The sequence below is a fragment of the Ambystoma mexicanum genome, chromosome 7q (assembly GCF_040938575.1).
Source record: "Ambystoma mexicanum isolate Mex_15411 chromosome 7q, UKY_AmexF1_1, whole genome shotgun sequence".
NCBI classification, from domain to species: Eukaryota; Metazoa; Chordata; class Amphibia; order Caudata; family Ambystomatidae; genus Ambystoma; species Ambystoma mexicanum.
This window is the reverse complement of record NC_090941.1, coordinates 529,290,986-529,311,497: the sequence shown is the minus strand read 5'-3', so window position 1 is coordinate 529,311,497 and position 20,512 is coordinate 529,290,986. Positions and strand designations below refer to the sequence as shown.

General features: G+C 44.2%; 1 protein-coding gene across 3 annotated transcripts in view; it reads right to left on the bottom strand.

Moving 5' to 3' along the window:
- The window catches only part of ERICH6B (glutamate rich 6B), a 2,074,788-nt gene that overhangs the window by 122,500 nt on the left and 1,931,776 nt on the right, over nucleotides 1-20,512 (bottom strand). For all 3 annotated transcript variants that reach the window (XM_069640454.1, XM_069640457.1, XM_069640455.1), the window contains one exon: nucleotides 17,589-17,744. In XM_069640454.1, coding sequence (XP_069496555.1) covers nucleotides 17,589-17,744 — 156 coding nt within the window. The remainder of the gene's footprint in view (nucleotides 1-17,588; nucleotides 17,745-20,512) is intronic.

Sequence of the window (20,512 nt, the reverse complement as noted above, 5' to 3'; positions counted from 1 at the left end):
AACTGTGCTGTGGAAGATTGACCTGATGGGTGTAATTGGGGGCATTTTAGGAACACTCAAAAGAACTGCCTGAATCAGGATATAATGGGCAATAGGGCTTCCAAGGACCCGATAAGGGGACGGAAATGGGAAAGCCTCATGCACAGTTGGAATCTCCATAAGTTAAATAGAAACACTCCTGGTGATTATGTAAGAAATCCGACATGGAGTAGAGGTTTTTGTAAATCTACTCTAGATTACATCTATGAATCGGAAAACCTGGTCAGGAATCTGAGAAGTTTAATCATTATGCACTGTTCGGTTACCGATCGCGCTTACCTTTCTGCCCAAATTGAATTGAATGTGTATCAGGCAGTTGTTAGTTATGGACTGGTGAACCTTCAAATCAACGCATCTGGGAATAGAGTAAGCTGGTCGGGGTCAATGGCATCAAATTAATGCTCTGTTTGTTAGATGAGTCAAGAAAAGCAAAAACTGATGGAGTTCACCCTGACTATCTGAAGATTTTACAAGATTTTTATGAGCTCTTGAGATTACAACACAAAGGTTATTCAACACAAAGGTTTTGCAGGTAGAAAGAGGTTTGGTCCAGTTGCACAGGGTAGAAAATGTGAAATGAAGCAAAGCCTTTGGTTTTGGAAAAAATCCAAGAATAGTGGTGAGGCAGAGATAAGTAAAAAAGTTAAAACACCAACATAGGAACTGGCAAAAGTTTTAGAAATATAAGCTAGATAATGAAGTGGTTCAAGTAATGTTGAACCATGTCAATAAATGTAACACCGCTACATTTTAGAAAGCCATTAATTAACTGGATGGCATGAAGGTTAGGAGGGATGAATCGCTCTATAACGTAATTTCAGAGGAGGTTTGGAATGACTATACGGAAGGTAGATTTTACACTCAGGATATCATGCCATGCAATTTTGAGAAAAAACAACAACCTTGAGCTGTTAATATCAACTTCTAGAGGGTCTAAAGCCACAGGCCTGGATGGTGTACCACACTTGGTGTACAAGTCAGATATCCAATTCTGGGAACGCCAGGTATATTTCTCTATTGTGTCCACTTGTAGAATACTGATGATGTGATTTTATCACCCCCACCTCCAGAGCCTTGCCTCCACGAGGGGAGTGTCCATGACACACCCCAACAGGAGTTGTGGTGGGTGTAGGGGTAGGGAAAGCATGTACCTGTCACTGTGCAACAGAGATGAGAGCAGGCAACAACCCCTGCAGTAGGCGGTTGCTCACAATTGCCAACACAGGATAGGTTTACCAATGTCACACATATTTATATTGATAGTCCATTGCTCACACCATCCATTAACCCTTGGTGTGCATTAAAAAGACATGCACCTTGTACAACAAATCAATACATAGTAGTTTAAATAGATGCCCCATGTGTAATATGCATGCTCAAAGTCATCTGATAATACTCAGTTATGAACACTTAAAGAATGTCTTACTCGCTCATCTATAAAATAAATCTTTTTAACTACGAGAAATATGTAATAACAAAACATCATCATTTTTATCATCACTATACACAATACACTTACAATGCAATAAACCATTAATGGAAAAGCTGAACCATTGTCATTTGCCTCTATCTCAAATCAAGATTAAGACTGATCAACCTTCTCCAAGAAATCAGTCACCTTAAAAACCAACTACCAGCCTCACCAGGCCGTGATAGGCAACTGCACAGAATATGGTAGGCAATCAAGCACCTTCCTCACCAAATCACGATAGGCAATCTCATAGATGACTCTGCCTCAATCAATAATGAATACATCTATACCTTTCTCAATGTGATATCAAATGCAGGGTAAAAGAGGCCATTATACCCACTAACGTAGAAGGTAGGGAGTTGAAGAGTACTGGAAAAAACTGGTTGCCTGGAAGAAATCCACAATTCAAAATAAAAAGGAAAAATGAAAAAATTAGATTTGGGAAAACATTCAAAAAGACACTTATTAATACACCATGGGCTTTTCATCAAAAATGCATTTAATGAGGATAGAATGCTTTAAAAAGATTTAAATGCCCAGTGGACTCACTGGTGCTTAGCATTTAGCCAATCCAGAATTAGGTGTCTTCTCTTAGGCCCTTAGACTGTGAGCTGGATAAGGTGCCTTGGGGAAAAGTAAAATTCTTTCCTCAAGCAGCTCAAAAGAAATGTGAGTTCTTCTCAAATAAATCCAAATAGACAGAACCCAGTTTAGGGCTTCAAAAATCCCCAAAGTTAATTAGGAGTGGGATCCCAAGAAAGCCTCACTGCTTTCTTCCAGCCATTTGCATCTGTCTCTGTCATCTTGCCAGCTCTCCCCGAACAGCAGTCCTGAGAGGTTGAACTCACCCTCTTATATACTCACTGAGCTCCCTATTTTCAAGCCTTTCCATGCTTACTCTCCCTATCCTTCAGTGGCAACTAGGAATTCTGCCAACAATGGGTTTTTAGCTGACATTACTTTATTTGTGCAGACTAATCAAGGACAATTCTCTATCCTTCAATGGCATTTAGGGATTCTGCCAAAGATTGTATTTTTAGCTGACTATACCAGTGCACTTGACCAGCCAAGGATAACTCTCTACCCTTCAAGTGTAGTTAGGGAATTTTCCAGACATTTTATTTCTTGCTGACCATATCAGTGCATTTGACAGCCAAGGATAACTCTCTGCCCTTCAATTGCATTTAGGGATTTTGCTAAGGATTGTATTTTTAGCTGAAAGCACCCTTCTTATGCACAGCATGACTCAAGACATGGCCCTGTCCTTTAAAGACAATTAGGAAATGTTCAAGAGCTTGCCAGCTAATGGTTTCCCGTTTAAAACTACACTATGAACTACAGAAGGACTGCAATCCGTAGTTCAGTATTTGCTTAATCTATGTTTTGTGTTTTGCAAGTAAATTGGCTTCCTTCCCAGAATGTACTCAGTTTAAGGTCACTGGCACACAGTTCGGATGAATGAAAAAACTCTTATGTACTTGCATTTTAGCAAAAGGCCTACTTAACATGGAAAAGCAAATCTCGCGGCCTGCATTTTAAACATGTTTTTATCGCACTGTGTATTTCATTAAACATGAAAGGTATGTGGCGTGCAATTACACATGTTTTTACAGCACTGTGTATTTCAGTAAACAGGTCTGTTACTGCTTGGTTACTGCTTGGTTAACATGGGCAGACCTAGAAAATACATGTCACCTGCCACCTAGAGAAATGCCTACATGGTCCTGCTATTCAAAAAAGGGGATGTGAGAAACCCAGAAAATTACAGATCATATTTTTGACTCCCCTAGAAGCTATTTGCTTGTCTGTTACTGAAAGATATTTCTTCCTGGGTCAATAGCATAGGTAAACCCATTAAATATCAAAAGGGCTTCCGTAAAAATTGTGGAACCATGCTGAATGGTTTGTTGATCTAGTTGCTTAAGAGTAAGGCACTATTTAAAGATTCCTCCCCTGTGCATAAGGCTACCATTGATCTGGCTAGTGCATTCGACACTGTAAATGGGACAAGGTTGTGGAATAAACTCCATGGATGGGGCGTGCCAGGAGGTTTATTGAGATTATTGGTGGAATTACATACCAACACTAATGTACAGTTATGTTTGTACAACTATGGTAAACTGGGCTTTCCAGTCAGTACAAATATCGGTCTTAGACAGGGTTGCGTTCTTGCATACTGTCTTTTTAATTTATGTTTATCGGATATTCTTGAGAGCCTTGAGACTTGTGTAAGTTATCCACCGAGACTGGGTCATTTGAAAATTCAAATATTGCTCTTTGCAGATGATGTCCTGGTATTTGACAGGACACCGCTGGGTCTGCAGAGAGCAATAAATACTCTGGCACTCTACTTGCGGGAGAGCAACTTAATCATTAACGCCAGTAAAACAGTGATTCAAAATTTGTCCAATCCAAAATTGAAGAAGGTTGTCCCGTGGTTTCTCAGAAATGAGAAATTTGATGGTGTTAACGAAATGAAATATCTGGGGGTTTTGTTCGCAAATAGCGTCAAGTTTAGTACATTACAAGCTAAACTAAGTAGAAAAAAAGCCCAATTACTCGCCCAATGTAAGAACATTAAATAGAAATATTGTATATATACCCTTATCCCGCTAATTAATTATTACAAGGGTGTCATGATTCCTGCCCCTCATGTCCCCAGCCCTCCAAGATGTCAGGCTGGAGCCAGGCCACGATCACCTACATGGCCCTCAAGGGCCTCTCCATCCCTCAAAAGACCCAATTGGAGTCAGACTTGTCGCTTGTGGCACCAGACTCACTCACTCCCATAGGATAACATTGGGGATTGGACTTGATGGGGACAAGATGGATGCCCCCACATATTTCGGTTCCCAGAACTGCATGTGCAGTCTAGTCTTTTGGGTGTGGTTCAGCCCAGAGACACCTGGGATGCCCAGAGACTATTTAAGCCACGACCAGGCTGAGAAACATGCTTTGTGTTTTCTGCACCTGCAGCGTGACACTCACCGTGTTCGGATCGATCTCCAGTAGGCCTGCATCTTTCTTCTGCGCTCAGCTCCTGCAAGAACAAGAACACTGTTAGGAACAGCCTTACCTTGCGGCGCTTCTGCCCATCATTCATCGCTCCTTCTGTTCTGCGGGCCTCTTCGGCGGTGTCATTCCCATCCTGGCACGCCGCTTCCTAAGGAAAAGGGAAAAGAACAGAAAAAAGGCATTAGTAAGCATTCAGCAAATCGTCGCTTATTTTTAAAGACTGTACGAGCTTCAAGCGCTTACCTGAATCCCAGCCGCTCTGGGGGAACTCTGTCTCCGGAACTTCTCATCCATCTGCAAGAGGGAAAAGACACTCCAGGTTAGTGTGGAAACATCTAGAGGCGCCGCATACCGCGCTTACTCACCGCATTTCTTCTTTATAACCGGCATCCATGCTGAAAACATCGCGGCATCTAAAAGACAATGAAAAAGAACTCAGTTCAATACAAATACGAAAGGGTTGCCTCGCGCATCGCGCTCTCACTCACCTTCAGCGCTACTCATCTCAGCAGCACGTCGCCATCCCCGGACGCCGGCCATCATCTAAGGAAGGAAAGGAACAAAGTTAGAGAACTGTTGAAAAGACTCATTATACTTACCTGTCAGACTCTTGCCAGTGAAGTAACTAGGCAGCAACGAGCCCGCATCAATCAACGTGCCCCTGTGCTGAAAGCAGGACGGAGAGCACACTTTCCAAGAAAACAAGGTGAGCTGTGGATCAAAGGGAAGGGTTGGTCCCCGGGGAAGAAGGGGTTCAAGCACACAGAGACAATAGGGAGTTAAACTCTACCAATCCTATGTTTCAGGCCCAGTCTCCAGTCGAGTAGACTCCAGGAAGGGTTTGAGGTCGTAAGAGGTCAGAACAGGTTGAGTGACGTCCCCATGGATACCAGGTGAGCGTTACAAAGGGTAAGGTTTTACCAACTTTATTATGTCTGGAGCATATGAATCTGGACTGGGGGTCGGTAGAACATCTAGAAAGTACCAATGGCTGCTCCTTTTGTATTGATTAGACATGAATCAGGTCTGTTATCCTGGCGGCGAGTGGGACTGATTGCCAAGTTGTGGATATACAGTAAAATCTTGGCCCCTCCCAATGCAACCTTTATTTGAGGACCTAAAGAGGACCCAACGTATAGGCGCCTTCAGTCCCTGTTTTGTGGAGAACACTGTTAAGGTCCACCAGAAAATAAACTTGGACCAATGGAGTGGTGACCAGGACCTGTTGTGTAAATAAAAATTGAATTCCGATCTGGAAAATCAGTACAGGTTATTTCAAACCCTGCCAGAATATGTTAAGAAAGGTTCTTACACCAAATATCACAGTGTTTATGTGCTTTAGTTTCAACCTGCTGGGGACTCTTGGTAGATGGGGCAGAGCTAGGGGTAGGCGTCCGGAGGAATGGAATTGTAGATGTTGTGATGAAGAGACTCTGGAGTCCTTGATACACTGGGTAACATCGTGTACTGCTCCTTCTTCACACAGGATTCATCATTTTAGTAGATATGTACCCAGATGGAAAAATGGGCCTGAGGCTGGTTTTGGAATTAATTATTATTATTTTTTTTTTGTGTTTAACTGTTGTTAGCAGTTTTTACAGAGGAGGAAGAGAAATTTCCAAGTGCATTTTCCCAGATGCTTATCAAAAACGGGCTAAGTCCTTTTAGAAACTTTCTTGTCCTTCACAGATGGCATCCATCTTCAGACTGTGTAGAAAGTGTACCACTGCGATAACCGGTCTTCGACTTAGCCCGTTCATTAGATATGACCACCAGTAGTCCTCGTCCATTTTTGAGAAGTTTGAATAAAGGTGATCCAGGTGGGTTTTTCTATTGCTAGTTGTTCCTGGGCAGTGGATGATCAAGTGTCTCAGGCTTTCCTTTAAGTCTGAGTTCCGACAGAATCGACAGCCGTCCGATTCAGATTTGCCTCGGATTTTCAGTACCTCGTTGGTCTTTAAAATGTTCAATCTCGCTCTTAGGAAGGTAGAGCGGAATGTCTTATTCGGGAATTGGAGTAGGTAGCTGATGGGTTCATTTAATTTTTGGGCGGAAGCCGGCAAGTGGGCCACTGATTTGTAGTTTGCTGCTGTTTGTTGAGTGTCGCACCAATCTAAGTCTTACAGTTTTTTTGCCGTTCTTTTCGGATTTGTCAAGAGCTCCTCCTCTGAGCTGCCTATTGAATTCAGAAGTGTTTGATTTTTTTCTAACCAAGTTTTGAGAGTTTCGTTTGAACCTTTCTCAATTTCTTCCCGTATCAATGCATAGATTTTCTCCACAGATGATCTCACTTCTCTGTAGAACATCAGAGTGTTGATAGATACTGTTCCTTGGAGGGAAGTGAGACCGAGTTCCCTTCTTATCAATGCTATTGGAGTCGAAGTAGGCAGTCGGAGCACTTTTTTCCAGAGTGAGCCCTCCAATTTAGGCCACGTTGAGTCAGGGATGCCAAACATTGCCGCTGTGCCGTAGGTGAGCGCTGGGACCACTTTCATCTTATAGAAATTTGTCGCCGCCTTTACTGAGAAGCGACCACATTTTTTATCCATGATGGTCAGTTGATTTGACAAAGTTTTGTTTTTGTTGGTCAGGAGGTCTAACATGGATTGCTCATTCCGTTTGTTACTGAACATCGTGCCCAGGTATCTGAAGGCATCCACCTCTTCCAGACGGGTGTTGTTGAAGAACCATACCTCTGAGGTTTTGCGTTTGGCCGCTTTCGTCAGTCGCATCACTTTGGTTTTTGTTGCGTTACTTTCCAGGTCATTAGTATGAAGGTATTCGGTCAAATTGTCTAATTTTCGTTGTAACCCTATCTTTGTCTGGTCAATGAGGATGATATCATCCGCGTAAAGTAATCTACTGACTTTTTCGCATCCTAAGGAGGGCGGGAAGGCTTTAACATTCTTTTCGGCTAGTTGGTAATCACCGGTATAGGCGTTGTAAAGTGCTGGTGCCAGACGGCATCCCTGCTTAACTCCGCTAGCTGTTCCTATTACGGAGGAAAGTAACCCAGTACCGTTAAGTCTGACTCTCATGGATGTTTCTGAGTAAAGTTCTTGTATTGGATCTAGCAGATACGGTGGGCAATTCCAATTGGTATGTTTTATCCAGAGTTTTTCTCTATTTACCTTGTCGAAGGCTTTGGATAGATCGATGAAGGCCATGCATAGGGGAGGAGCCCCTTCCTGGACTCTGGCTTTCAAGATGTTGATAGTGAATATGTTTGCCATAGTGTTCAAATTTTTTCGGAAGCCTGTTTGAAAGTTGTCCCAACCCTCTGAGGACGCCACCCAGGTTTTGAAGTTGTCCAGTAAGAAGGATCCAAAGAGTTTACCAATACAGTCAAGCAGTGCTATCGGGCGATAGTTGTTTGGATCGCTTCTGTCTCCAGACTTATAGATAGGCACTACATTGGCTGTTTTCCAAGACTTCGGAACGGATGTGGTGGCCGCACATGATTCAAAAATTTCAGCTATTAGGATTGACCAGGCTTTTGGGTTGGATTTTAAGTCCATATTCGACAGGCCGTCAGGACCTGGTGCTCGTGATGATTTAAGGTTCTTGATTTTGTCTTCGATGCTAGATGGGTCGGGCTCTATGGCCCACCGGCTGGTTCGACGTGTCCCAGGTTTTGGTTCCTTACTCGCTGGACCGAAAAGGGTAGCAAATTGTTTGATCCAGGCTTCTTCTGGTACGCTAGATGTTAGAGCGTCCTTATTTAGTGAGCTATTGGAGTTGACCAGTGACCAAAATGATTTTGTTTGCTTGCCGGCCAGCACTCGCAACATTTGTTCAGAGTCATCTTGGTATAGTTGTAATTTGAAGCCTTTCAGCCAGTTCTTATAGGCTTTTGTGACTTTCCAAGCTGTTTCAACGTTGATACGTGTCGGGGAACTCCTAGCCTTTCTTACGGCTCTTTTCATCTCCAGCCTTTTTTGCCTGAGGGTTTTGTTGTTGTGATGGTTAGTTTTTACTTTCTTTCCGTTACCAGTTTTTATGATCTGGTATGGTTGAAGTAGTGGGCAATAGTCCGTGAGGTGTCCCGCCTCTTTTGAGTTTGCCAGTGCTTTAGCTTGGCAGTAGTTGAGAGTTAGTGTCGTAACTGCTGAGGTGTTCATCCTTAAGCGGGTGGAGTTTGCGTAGGTCTCCATGTTGGTCGTTTTCAGCGCTCTGTCACTTTCGTGCGCTTTGAGGCGGGGGACTGACCATGTCATTTTCAGGAGATTGTGGTCGCTGTTAAGTGTTCTGATGGTGTCAAAACCTTTGACCATCTGGAGGAGGTTTCTGGACAAGTAGACATGGTCTAAGGTGGCGCTCCTTCCGGCTAGTTCCCAGGTCGGGAGAATCGGCTGCAACGCTTTTCCCAAGAAGTGGGCATTGTGTAAGTCGAAGTTGTCCATCAAGTTAGCCCATTTCGTTCCTCTATCTTGAGAGTTTTCTCGAAGTTGAAGCGTGCTTGATTTTGTTTGGCAATTTTCCTGCCCATTCCTCTTGATCCTGACATTTAAGTCCCCACAAATGACTGCGCTTTCCACTAGTTCACTTGACAGGGCGTTTTCCAGAAGGTTTTCAATTTTCAGTAAAAAGGCGTCTGTTACGCATTCTACCGGGTTCCAGTATAGATTAATCAGCAAATATGTCGTTTTTTTTTTGTTTGTTAGCATTTTGTTGATTGTTGCTTCTTTGTATCAGAGTTGCCAGTATGTTCGGCTCCGCCTTTAGGACTTTGAGAAAGTGAAGGTCGGATCCGATTCTTATTGCTGTGACTAATCCCGCTCTTGGTCTCCCCGATGCTCCTCTCAAGGCTTGTGAGAAGGTGATCGCGTAGCCTTCTATCGACGGTTTGTGTTGGATCCAAGTTTCTTGGAAGCACCAGATGTCTGAAGATCCTAAATTGACGTCTGAAGAGTTCGTCAGGTGGGAGAAACCCCGGGTATTCCAAGAACCCAGAGTTATGTGGTTGATTGGTTCCGTAATCAATGACTGGCCAGAGCGCTCCTTGTTTAACTGGCTTTTGTTTAATTCCTAGTATCTATGGTTTGTTGATAATGCTTTGGGCAGCCAATCCCAGCGGTTGACCTCCTCCTTTGGACTTTGTTGCTTCTTGTCCCAGTTTGGCTTCTCCTTTCCTTTTAGTGAGGTATCTTGTTCGATGGTGATGTTCCAGTTCTTTTGGGGCCCCGGAGGTACTCTTTCGAGTTCTAGAGAGCTTTGCCGATGGTACTCTGTCTGTTTTCGTGTGGTTGATCTTGGAGGGTATTTGTCGGTCACTGCTGGCACCCGGTCGTTCCGATGTGTGGGTTCGCTCTAGACGTGGGCTTTCGGCTTCTTTTCCCGAGAGCGTCTCTCCGAGCAATTTGATGGGTCTTCCTTGGGGTAATTGCGCTCGTTAGAGCTTATATAGTCTGTGAGATCGTACCCCAAGGCTCACAGTTTGTTTTTTTCTTTAGTTAATGCAGATTTGATGGTTTCAGATTGAATGTGTAAGTAGACACTGTCCACTCGCTTTTTATCTCTGAATTCCACAATTGTGAGGTCTTCTGTAGATAGAGTTTTCAGGGCTGGGACCAGGTGTAGTATTTTTAGGATCGTTTTCCTATTAAGGATGAATGAGGAGTCTTCCTTCCAGATACTTTTCAAAGTGAAGCAGCGTGTCTTGGTAGACCCAGCCAGGCGATTTATGAGGTCTCTTATTTCTTGACGGTCCTTACTTTTTCCCCTCCATGCAGGTTGGTGCCTCGGGTTTCGGGGTCCTCTGGATTTTGACGTTCGTTGGTAGTTTGATGTGGGTCGAGATCTCACTGTTTGGTCTGGTTTATGAGGTCTTTTTGGACTTCTATTTTTAGGAGATACATGCTCCTCCCTGTGGTAGCTTTTGTGCACTCTGGAGCGCCAACGTGATGTGTATGCCGTTGGACGTTCATGTGGTACTTTTTGAGAGTCATGTCTCGATGAATGAGTCCCCTTAGAAGGGGGTGGTCTGGACTTGTCCCGTTCTAGGGACTTTTCCGTTTTCATGGCTGGTGGGTACTGTGAAAGTACTCTATGTTTGTTTTTTGCCAAGAGTTTTAGTTTTTTCTCTTCCAATGTCAGTAATATTGGGCTTGTTGGCTCCTGAACGGACAAGTTTTTTTTTTTTATTTTTCTGTTTTCATTTTTATGTTTATGGTCCGAGAGTTCGGCAGGAGCCGCAGGGGGTTGACTGTTTACGTTTCTCTTCCTTTTTTGGGCAGGAATCCGGTCATCCTCTTCCCAGTCCTCCCACGTTTCTGTTTCGTTTAAAGCTGCGTCCATCAGCTCACTTTCCGTGATTGACCACACGGTATCGTCCGTGACCTTCTTTTCATTGCTTGGTGTTGGTGGAGGCTTCGATGGCAGAGAGATGGTGTGGTTGGTAGATTTGGGCTCGAAAGATAAAAAAGACTGTTTAAAAGATGATGACTGGCTGTTTTCATTAAGTTTGAGTCTGATTGAGGGTTTGCTCGTTTTGCTCTTTGCAGGACCTCTCAACGTGAGGTCGTCTTTTTGGATTGATAGGTCAGCTGACCAGGATGCACATCCATTTTTTTGTTGGGGTTCAGACCTTGTTTTCTGAGTAGTTTTGTTCAAATTGATTATCTGGGATGGCTGCGGTTTGGAATTTAAGGGTTTTGTTTTTTCTGTTTGCTTCATTGCCGGCAGCTTAACTGTGAGGACTTCCGGTGTTGTGCCTGTTTGGAGGTCAAATGGTGCCTTGTTCTCTTGGTTAGTGGGGTCTGTCCCCGTTTCTTTAGCTGAGTCCCACGTAAAGTTAAAGGTTTTGTAAGCTGGGGCATCGGTTTGGGTGGATCTCAAGCGTTTTAAGCGATCAACGAAGTGATCTGGTTGCAGTGGAGGTTTATCTGATGGTGGATTATTATGATCCTTTGCTGTAATGTAACCTTCGATGAAAGAAAGTCTCGTTTGCATGTGCGCCAGCAGGGTTACTTGGTCTTTTGTTGAGTCGTTGAGCGCTTCGTATAGCTTAGTAAAGGGCGCAAGTGCTATTGTTAGGGATGACATGAGGGCTAGGAGGTCAGCTTTCCTTTTTGGTGATGGAGATGGGAGGCCAGTTGTGGCTTTGGTGGTGGAAGATTGGTTTGGGACTGTATCTTTTGGTGGATATTGGCATGCGTTGATAATGAGATGACCGCGTTGAGGGTTCTCTTGTGGGCACTTCTCAATGGTTGGGATCACTTTCCTTACTTCTTGGATGGTAGAGTTGTTAGGTGCTTTGCTCAGGAGTTCCTTCTGGTGTGTGTACTTCTCGTGACTGTCCAGATCTTGGCGCACCAGAGCATCTTCTAGATTACTGATGGTCGGGTCAGGTGAACCCTGAAGTTGGTCAGAAAAGGCTGTGCCATTTATGGGTGTCCGATTAGGCTCTGTGATCTTGGGAGGATTTTCAGAGCGTGGTCTTTCCACTTTTATATGCCATCTTTTCAGGAAGGCGAGTTTGCGTAGAGAGTCCTTGTCGTTTTCTTGATTCAGGTCTGAATAGGTTCCCTCCAGTAGTTCGGCGTCTGATATCTCGGCTATATCTTCTTCTGATGGAACTTTGCTTTTGGTTGCAAAGAAGTTAGATATAGATCCCATTGTAAGTGTTTTTTTCCCCTTGTGGGCCCGTGGAGGTATTTTTCCCTTTGTCGGTGGTTTTCTACACGGCGGCTCTGTGGTAGCTTTGGAAAGAGTCATTGTATTTGGTTGTGACTTAAGTTTGGTGTTGCTTGTGCTCGTAGGATTTGAGCGTTTTGTAAGGTCTGCTTCGATCGGCGTTGAATATGTTTCAGAAAAGTTAAGTCTTAGTGGAATTGATGAGGATTTGGTAGCCTCGTCCGGCTCATCTTCCGAGTACTCGATAGTAGAGTACGAGCTGTCTTTGGTGCAATTGTCCGTTGCCCTATTTTTTCCTGGGCTAGTGGAGTCCTCATATTTTGATGGGCGATGAATTAGTGCTTTAATGGCTTCCTTGTTCTCAAAGTCAGCTATTTTTGCTGATGAGATGGTAATTGTCAGTGGTTTTAGCAAACTTGGTGCTTTCAGGGGGGTGGTTTTTGAATGAATCACCCCCAGCTCAGGGGTTTCCTTTGACTCTACTGTTTCCTTATACTCCACCTGAGAGGAGCTCGGTTTTAGGCTCCTTATGGGCGAGGGACTTTGAGAGGCCTCTCCGCCTTGCACATATGCCAGTTCCGAGTTTGCTGGCTTCTGGTTCTGTGAGGGCTCCCAGATCTGCGAGTTCAACGGGGTTGTCCCTTTGGCAGCGTTAGTCCACTCCGTGTTTTCCCCCTCTCTCTGCTCCGTGCGCGGCTCATCGGCGGCAGGGCCCGTCGCCTTCGCAGCGGGCTCCCGGCCAGCGGCGGCGCCTGGATCAAGAGGAGGGAGGCCACAATTGTGTGCGGACTGCAGGTCTCTCGAGTCGGAGCCGTCGTCCTCATCCTCGTCCACGGAGTCTGAAGCCAGGCCTTTCGTGCCGGTTCAGCTTGCAGGTCGAGTGGGCTGATTCTCTTCCTCATGGATTTGAGGACTGGTAGGTCTCAGTGTTGGATTCTCTGCAAAGCGTGATGAGACGGATGTTGGTGAGTTGTCGTTCAAGGGGGTCTGTTCCGCAGAGGGCTCCTCCGTGGCTTCTGTGGTGAGCTGATTGTTCTCTTCCCCTTGAGGTGGCCAAGTCGCCGCCTCTAGTTCTGGGGGGGGGTATTTCAGGCCGGGTGGGTTTGTTTCCATAACAGCTTTGCGTTTGGGCGAAGACATTGGCAAAGGGGCGGCGGGTGATTTGAATTTAGCCAGTGCTGTGAAATCCTTCAGAAAGGGGGGTTTTCTGGAACGGCTCGCCCGCTTCAGGGGACTCCGCCTCTCTAGCCCACTGTCTTCGCTTCTCGTCCTCTGGCTTCGCAACCAGTGCCCCTCGCCGCTTGCTTCGCCCCCAAGCATTACGGCATGAGTTTTTGAAGTCTGTGTAGCTCCTCCTCCACACTGCACAGCCACTGTGGACAGACTGGGAAAGAAAGCAGGAAAAAAGGGACCGATGGACTGCCGTAGACTGCAAGCACCTCACCGAGCAGCTCCGCGGCCTCTCTGCGACCGAAGTGAGTTTTTGAAGTCTGTGTAGCTCCTCCTCCACACTGCACAGCCACTGTGGACAGACTTAAATAGGAGCTCTGCCCCTGGGCGGCTTTGAAAGAAGAAAAAATATAGCCGGAGCGTACACACACGTATCTCCTTCTGTAGCAGCAGCTTCTGGTACAGTCCAATTCTGGCCAAAAAACAGTGACTTGCAACAGGGGAAAAACAGAAAAATGCGCGGCAAACAACACAAAGCACAGCCCTTTACTCCGTGCTGGGCTTCACCAATTAATTATTTGATGGACGAAGTTTCTCTTTGACTAATGCACATGTATGTTTAAAAAAAAAATAATCATGTTGAGTTAGGGGGGAAAATGTGTATTTGTAATTGCTGTTTTAGATCGGGGTGTATAATGAAAATGAATTGAATGAGCATGAATTGTAATGTAAATCATATGTAGGATTGTATAATGATTTTATGTTGTTTAATTGAAGTATTGGTCACAGTGCTTTAGAGATGAGGCCTGACTAGGCCGAAACACGTGTCTGTGGTTGCTGATGGTACTCTTGTTCAGAGGAGAATTGCCTAGCATTTTGGTTCTGGACTGCCCCAGTGGGTTGGACCAGACTGATATGCAAATGGATATTTCTCCTTTGTGAAGGGTGCAGTGAGCTAAAACGTGGCTGTAGACCCTCCTGAGTGGGAGAAATTGCATAGAACGGGGAATTTGACCCATGTTCGCTCTCAGTAGAGGGGCTCCCACACCCTCGTTTAATTTCTAAAACTTGAGGTTTCACCCTTAGTTACCCAGAGTAATCCAGTTGTGGACCCCCTGCTCACTGTGCCTTAGAAAGGCTCAGCTTCACTGCACTGATGAGGCCCTGACTAGGCGAAAACACATGTCTATGGTTGCTGATGGTACTCTTGTTCAGAGGAGAATTGCCTAGCATTTCGGTTCTTTACTGTCCTTGTGGCTGGGACCAGACTGATATGCAAATTGATATTTCTCCTTTGTGCATTGAGCTAAAAAGTAGTTGTACACCCTCCTGAGTGGAAGAAATTCAATTTAAGAGGGTATTTGACCCATGTTCATTCTCAGAAGAGGGGCTCCCACATTCCTTTGCAATGTCTTATATAAAGACTACGACAACTGCAGAATGCCACTGCATGGATCATTTTGCGGGTAGGCAGGTCTGACCATATCTCCCCTGGTCTTTGATCTGTCCAATAAATGCCAGTTGCAGACAGAGTAAAGTATATCACTCTCTACCTTGTAGCCAGAACACTGCAGAACCCTGGACCTGCCTCCTAACGACAACGGTAACAAGTTATGTACTCCAGAGGCTATTACGATCCTCAAGAAACACATTGGCGTGGGTTCCCAAATTCAGATTCTCCAGGTCTAGACACATCAGCCTTTCTGTTCTGGAATCAAGACTGTGGAATTCCGAACCCAAAAACATCAGAAATATTTCAGGCATTTGAACCTTTTTGTAAAAAGCTAAAGACCCATCTGCAATTAATGGATACTCTCTGCATCCTTTTCTTTTCAGTGTCAAGAAGCCATCTCATGGAGAACGTATGCGCTTTACAATACTTAAGAAAGAAAGTAAAAAAATAGAAAGCATGTCAGAGCTCCCTTAAAACAAGAGAGCCTTGAAGCTACAGTAACATGGTGAAGCAAGTTGCTTGCCTTCAAGATAGCCATGTGTCTTGAGCACATGCTGCAAAAATGTGTGCGTACCCTGCTCATCAAAGGTTTGGATGTCCTTCATCTTTCCAGTGTCACATCTTTGAGAGGCTTTACATTTTGTGATAGTGAAACTTATTATTACAGTGATTAGACATGGGTGAAGAGTTAAGCAAATTAGTTAAGAAACAACTCTAAACGTGTTTCTGATCTTCTGCTGAATATCATACTTTACACTTTGTGTTACAAAATGATGCCCATTGTATTACATGTCTCCTACTACCCCTATACAAATACAGTACCTCAATGTTTAAATAATGCACCTTTTATATTAAAAAATCATTGCCTTTTAAATTAGTTTAAACTATGGTACAAACCTTTTTATATCTCAGATTGACTACAAGGATAAAACATTATATACAGATGAATAAAGAACAAACCTTATTCAAGCAAGCAATTTCAGACCTGCTGTCCAAGCCTTGGTCCTCTCCCACCTGGATGGTGGCAATATCCTCATGGGAGGCTTTCTGGCAACCACCCTGACACCCTGGAGATGTGTCCTACATGCTGCAGCATTATTCGTTATATTATATTTACAATTCTACCACATCACCCTGACTCTCATCCAAATGCACTGACTTCACTGCAAGCACATATCACCTTCAAATCCAGCTGCATCATCTCCGAGGCTGTTGCCTTCAAGTCGCAAAACGACCTCTCTGAGAAGCTCAGCATCTTTCAAGGCTTACAATCCACCAGAAGCCAGGACATGTGCAGACTTGAACTCTGCCAGTGTAGGAAGGAAAGAACTAGAAGATAGGCCCTCTTTGTCTATGCCCGAGACTCTGTAACCTCCTCCCCTTCAACAACAGATTTCAACATTTCATTAAGGAGCTCAAGACCCTCCTCTTCAATGAATTGCTCTCTCTAGCTTAACACCTAGCTCTGTACACCCTCCACCCCTCACCTAAACTGAGATTGGGCGATCTGCTCCCACTGTTTCCTCCCCTGGTTGCTTGTAGAGTCCTTGCTGGCAAATTGATGCCTTCTCCCCATGACTTTTAACACACTATACTGGTTCCAGAAGCTTGGTCCGTGCTCAATATATACAATAATAATAATAATAATGATGATGATGACAACTTACATCTTCACACAACCAATACTAAAGCCGAAATGGCTTTTTTTGTCCTATGCTTGTTTGCCATTCCAATGTAGTGAACACTTCCCTTGACTCTTGGTTTGAGGCAGGAACATTTCTGCTTTGGAAAATAATAAAGCACATTATAGAAAAGTCAAGCTGCCAGATTGTAAATTAAAGCAATAAAACCTGAGGAGGGGGAGGCATTACTGGTCGGGTAATGCGCCCGGGCCGATAATTACAAGCCTGAGCGAAGCAAGGGCTTTAACATAGCTCCAGGTGCATTACCGGTCCGATAATGCCCACCCCCTCCAAAGGGACTATTGCTATAAGTACGCCGGCACAGTTTTAATAGTATTTTTTCTCCAGATGAGAAACGGCGGGTAAACCGTTCACAGCCGGAGGAAAAAAGGCATAAATATGCCCACCCCTCCATGGATGGGTAGAAGGGACTACAACTAGTCCCTTCCCCTCTTTCCATGGTGGCCATTACAAAGATATTAAAAAGGTAAACAAAGAAAATGGCTGCCATGGACAACCCTGCTTTCTTCCCATTAACTGGCCATCTAAATAGGAAAAACAGCATTACTTATCAACTAAATGGCATGGGGTTACACTTATACAAACATTACACAAATAGTTGTGTCCATAGAGCAAAGCAGGCAATATTCAAAAAGGGATTGTACATATCTACGACTTCACTCTGTGAGACTTCATTACAATGTTGCAGTGACTGAGTAACAAAACAGTTAACAGAAAAGTTTAAAATGCACAAATGCAACCCAACAAATTTTTGAAAGTTTAAGTGAGCGGTGATGATGATAAAATGCATTCTAACTGAAATGCTACAACAAAAATCATGGGCCATAGAATAAAATACATTTAAGAGTAGGATTGGAGGTGCTGTAAGGCTCTCAGGAGGAGGGGCACCATGTACCTTTATATTTAAAAATGTGTTTGTTTTTTCTCTCCTTACTTAGGGATTCGTTTGTAATGAACATTTGTATCATACCTTTCGTCAAGTACTTTTCCTCCTTTTCTTTTACCATTCCTTTGTATCTATTTCTTAAATGTTAGTCGTCTATACGTATTGCATGCTATACTTATCCCATACTATTTATTGTAAAAGATAGTTTGGACTTACCAGAGTGATCCATTTGGACGGTAGCATGTTGATTGGCCATTACTTTTGAAAATTGCTCGAATGTTTGGTTTGATATAGTCATCCTCCAAAATGATGAATGTGAATGCTATTGGCTCCGTACGTGTGATCAAGATGGCAACATTACCAGAAGGATACCTAGCGAAGACTTAAGGAAAACATTCTACTATGCCTGGTTTAGATATCTTGGAGAAAAGGTGAGCTGTTAGAAACAACATAAATTCTTAGTTCAAATCTCAAAGTTTACAAAAATGTAATCACGCAGCTTACATCATAAAATTCCCTTACTTTAAAGGGATTGTCATATTGGCCATTGAGAAGGAAAGTCAGTGTTTGCTGGTGCGTTAGACTGTGGCTGGTAAGATGGCAAATGTTCTGAAAAACTGTGAGTGTGTACATCTTTAACTTTTAAAGGTGCCTTTATACCATATAACAAGGTGGACAAACACCCTCATAAGGCAGGGGGTGCTCGTGAACTTAGACATTGCTGAAGCAAAGTGTGGCTTCAGGAAAGAGGACTAAAATGGGCCACAAATAGGCATACACGCCATACAGCAAGGTTTTTTGTGCAACCATTTGCCCCTTACCAGGCACCGAATGCCTCAAACCCACCACACTGGTTGCCCCTCAGTGACTTGTGCCCGATCTTCCCGGCCCAGCTCAAACCCTCCATGTTATGATTTCCCACTTCCCAGCCCTGTTCTATCCCTCAAACCACTTACCTGCTCCAGTGCCCTCCTCTCCTATCTTCTGGGCTTACTCACCTCTGCTGCACCCTCCTCTTCTTTTGGCAGGCACTGGGTAGCACTTCCTGTGCTGCTCCTTTTCTGGGCTGTCCAGGAATCATGGCATTATGCACAGAAACGGTCCTTTCTTGGAATCTCAGTTTGACAAGTCACTCCATCAGAGCAACACACCAATGGCACAAGCTCCTCTCTCTTCCAAGTAGCCCGATTGATAGGTCCGGATGTGGTGCAAACAAAAAGAGAAGAGGACCCAACCAGACTCTTTCTTGATTTCTTCAGTTTTCTGGGTTTACCTACTCCTGTATCAAGGCATCACATTGCTTTAGCCATATATTTGAGTCCAGAGTCCAGGCTACCCATGTAAAAGGATCCCTCTACCCCCAATGCCCCCAGCTTGGTCTCTCTAGCCCCTGGAGTTCCCAACCCTCATCCTCAGAACTCGGGTGCCCTGAGAGTTCCTAACAAATTATTTGCTTCCCAGAATCCCTCCTAATCAGCTGCCTGAAAGAGTCGAAAGCTTGTCATAATGTGATGCTTGATGAGGAACTCTGTAACTAGTCTAACACATGTCTAGCAGGGAAGCAAATACCCTCCCATTCAACTAATTATTCAGATGCACTTTGGAGTCTACTCAAATCAAGGATTTTCAGTTTTTTGTACTTCGCCTGTGGGCTGAATGCTTGTTGTACAGTCAACAATTTATGAGGATATTTAGTGGGGCTCAGATAGATTTTAAGAGGGGAGCATGAAACAAAGTTTTGGGAACTCTAAGCTGCATTGTGACAAGGATGTATCAAAAGGAAAAGGAGACTGGGTTGATAACTTGATCAAAATGCAAGTCTGAAGCTCGGGATAATGGGATGCTTGATAAGGAGCTCCATAACTAATCTAGGAATTGTCACATCTCCAGCAGGCTAACAAATACCCATCCATAAAACTAGTATTGAGACGTGATTCAGAGCCTACTCGAAACAAGGATTTTCTGTTTATTGTACTTCTTCTGTGGATTGACTACTGTGGTTTAGTCAACAATTGTTGAGGATATTTATTGGCAGCCAAGATAGGTTTTAGGAAGGGAGCATGAAACAATGTTTGTGGGATGTCTAAGCTGCACTATGACAGGTTTGATAACTTCATCAAAAGGGAAAGTGAACTGGGTTGATAACTTCATCAACATGAAAAGGTCCTCTTTAATGCTGTCATGGTTCGAGCTCTGCACCCCTGGTCTCTCTACCAAAGGTGGAGTTTTCTTCAGCCCATCCCAAGATGGTCGCTGAACCCGTTACGTAGACGCACAGTGCAGGGTTCTTCTGCCCCATCAAAGATGGCCGCTGGCCGTGATGGTGGACGCACTGTGCACATTGGTAACATGTCACGTCCCATCAGGAAATAAACACACATCCGGACCACTGGTTCCTTGTCTCTTATCGCTCCTTTGCTACCAAGAGGATGCTTCCCATGTTCCCTGTTATTGACTCCTGTCTCCCGCCTCCTTCTCTGCCTGGCTCCTTCCTTACTGTGGGCTTTGTTACACTTTCTTCACTGTTACTTCTTGCCTTGGACTTTCCTTCTAGTCCTGGGTTCCTGGATCCTGCTCACTTTCTTCTGGTATCGGGTTTCTACATCTCATCTCAGCTTTCTCATCTGAACCTCAAGCTAATGCTATGTTGTGCTCCTCGACTGCTTCAGCTATGCTTCCTGTTGTGTCCAGAGGAGGCTTTTCATGTCATTCGTTTTACTCCTTCCTCCTGCTTTCCGGGGAGCTTACCTCAACCTGAGTGGTATTAGTCACTCCAGCCGAGGTGGCTTCCTGGAGGGACATGACTTGCCTCTATTAACCCAATCATTCTTGTCTGCAGGAGGAAAGACCTGTCGCTGACAAATGTGGCCTAAACTCCCATGAGCAGGCAGGAGGTTTGAGTTTGATTTTAAATAGTCAGAGCTTGTCAGGTGTACATTGGTTACTGTCATCAAAGGTTTCAAAGGTCTCTTGAGATTGTTATAAATGTTTGGATTTTTGAATGGTTGTTTTTACCTTGTTGGATGTGACAGGAACTCTGATGTCTCAAGAAGTCAAAATTTATATGAGTTTACTGATGATCCTCTGTGTGATTTGAAAATGAGTATCAAATATGGCTGTGTGGCCGCAGTTATCATAGG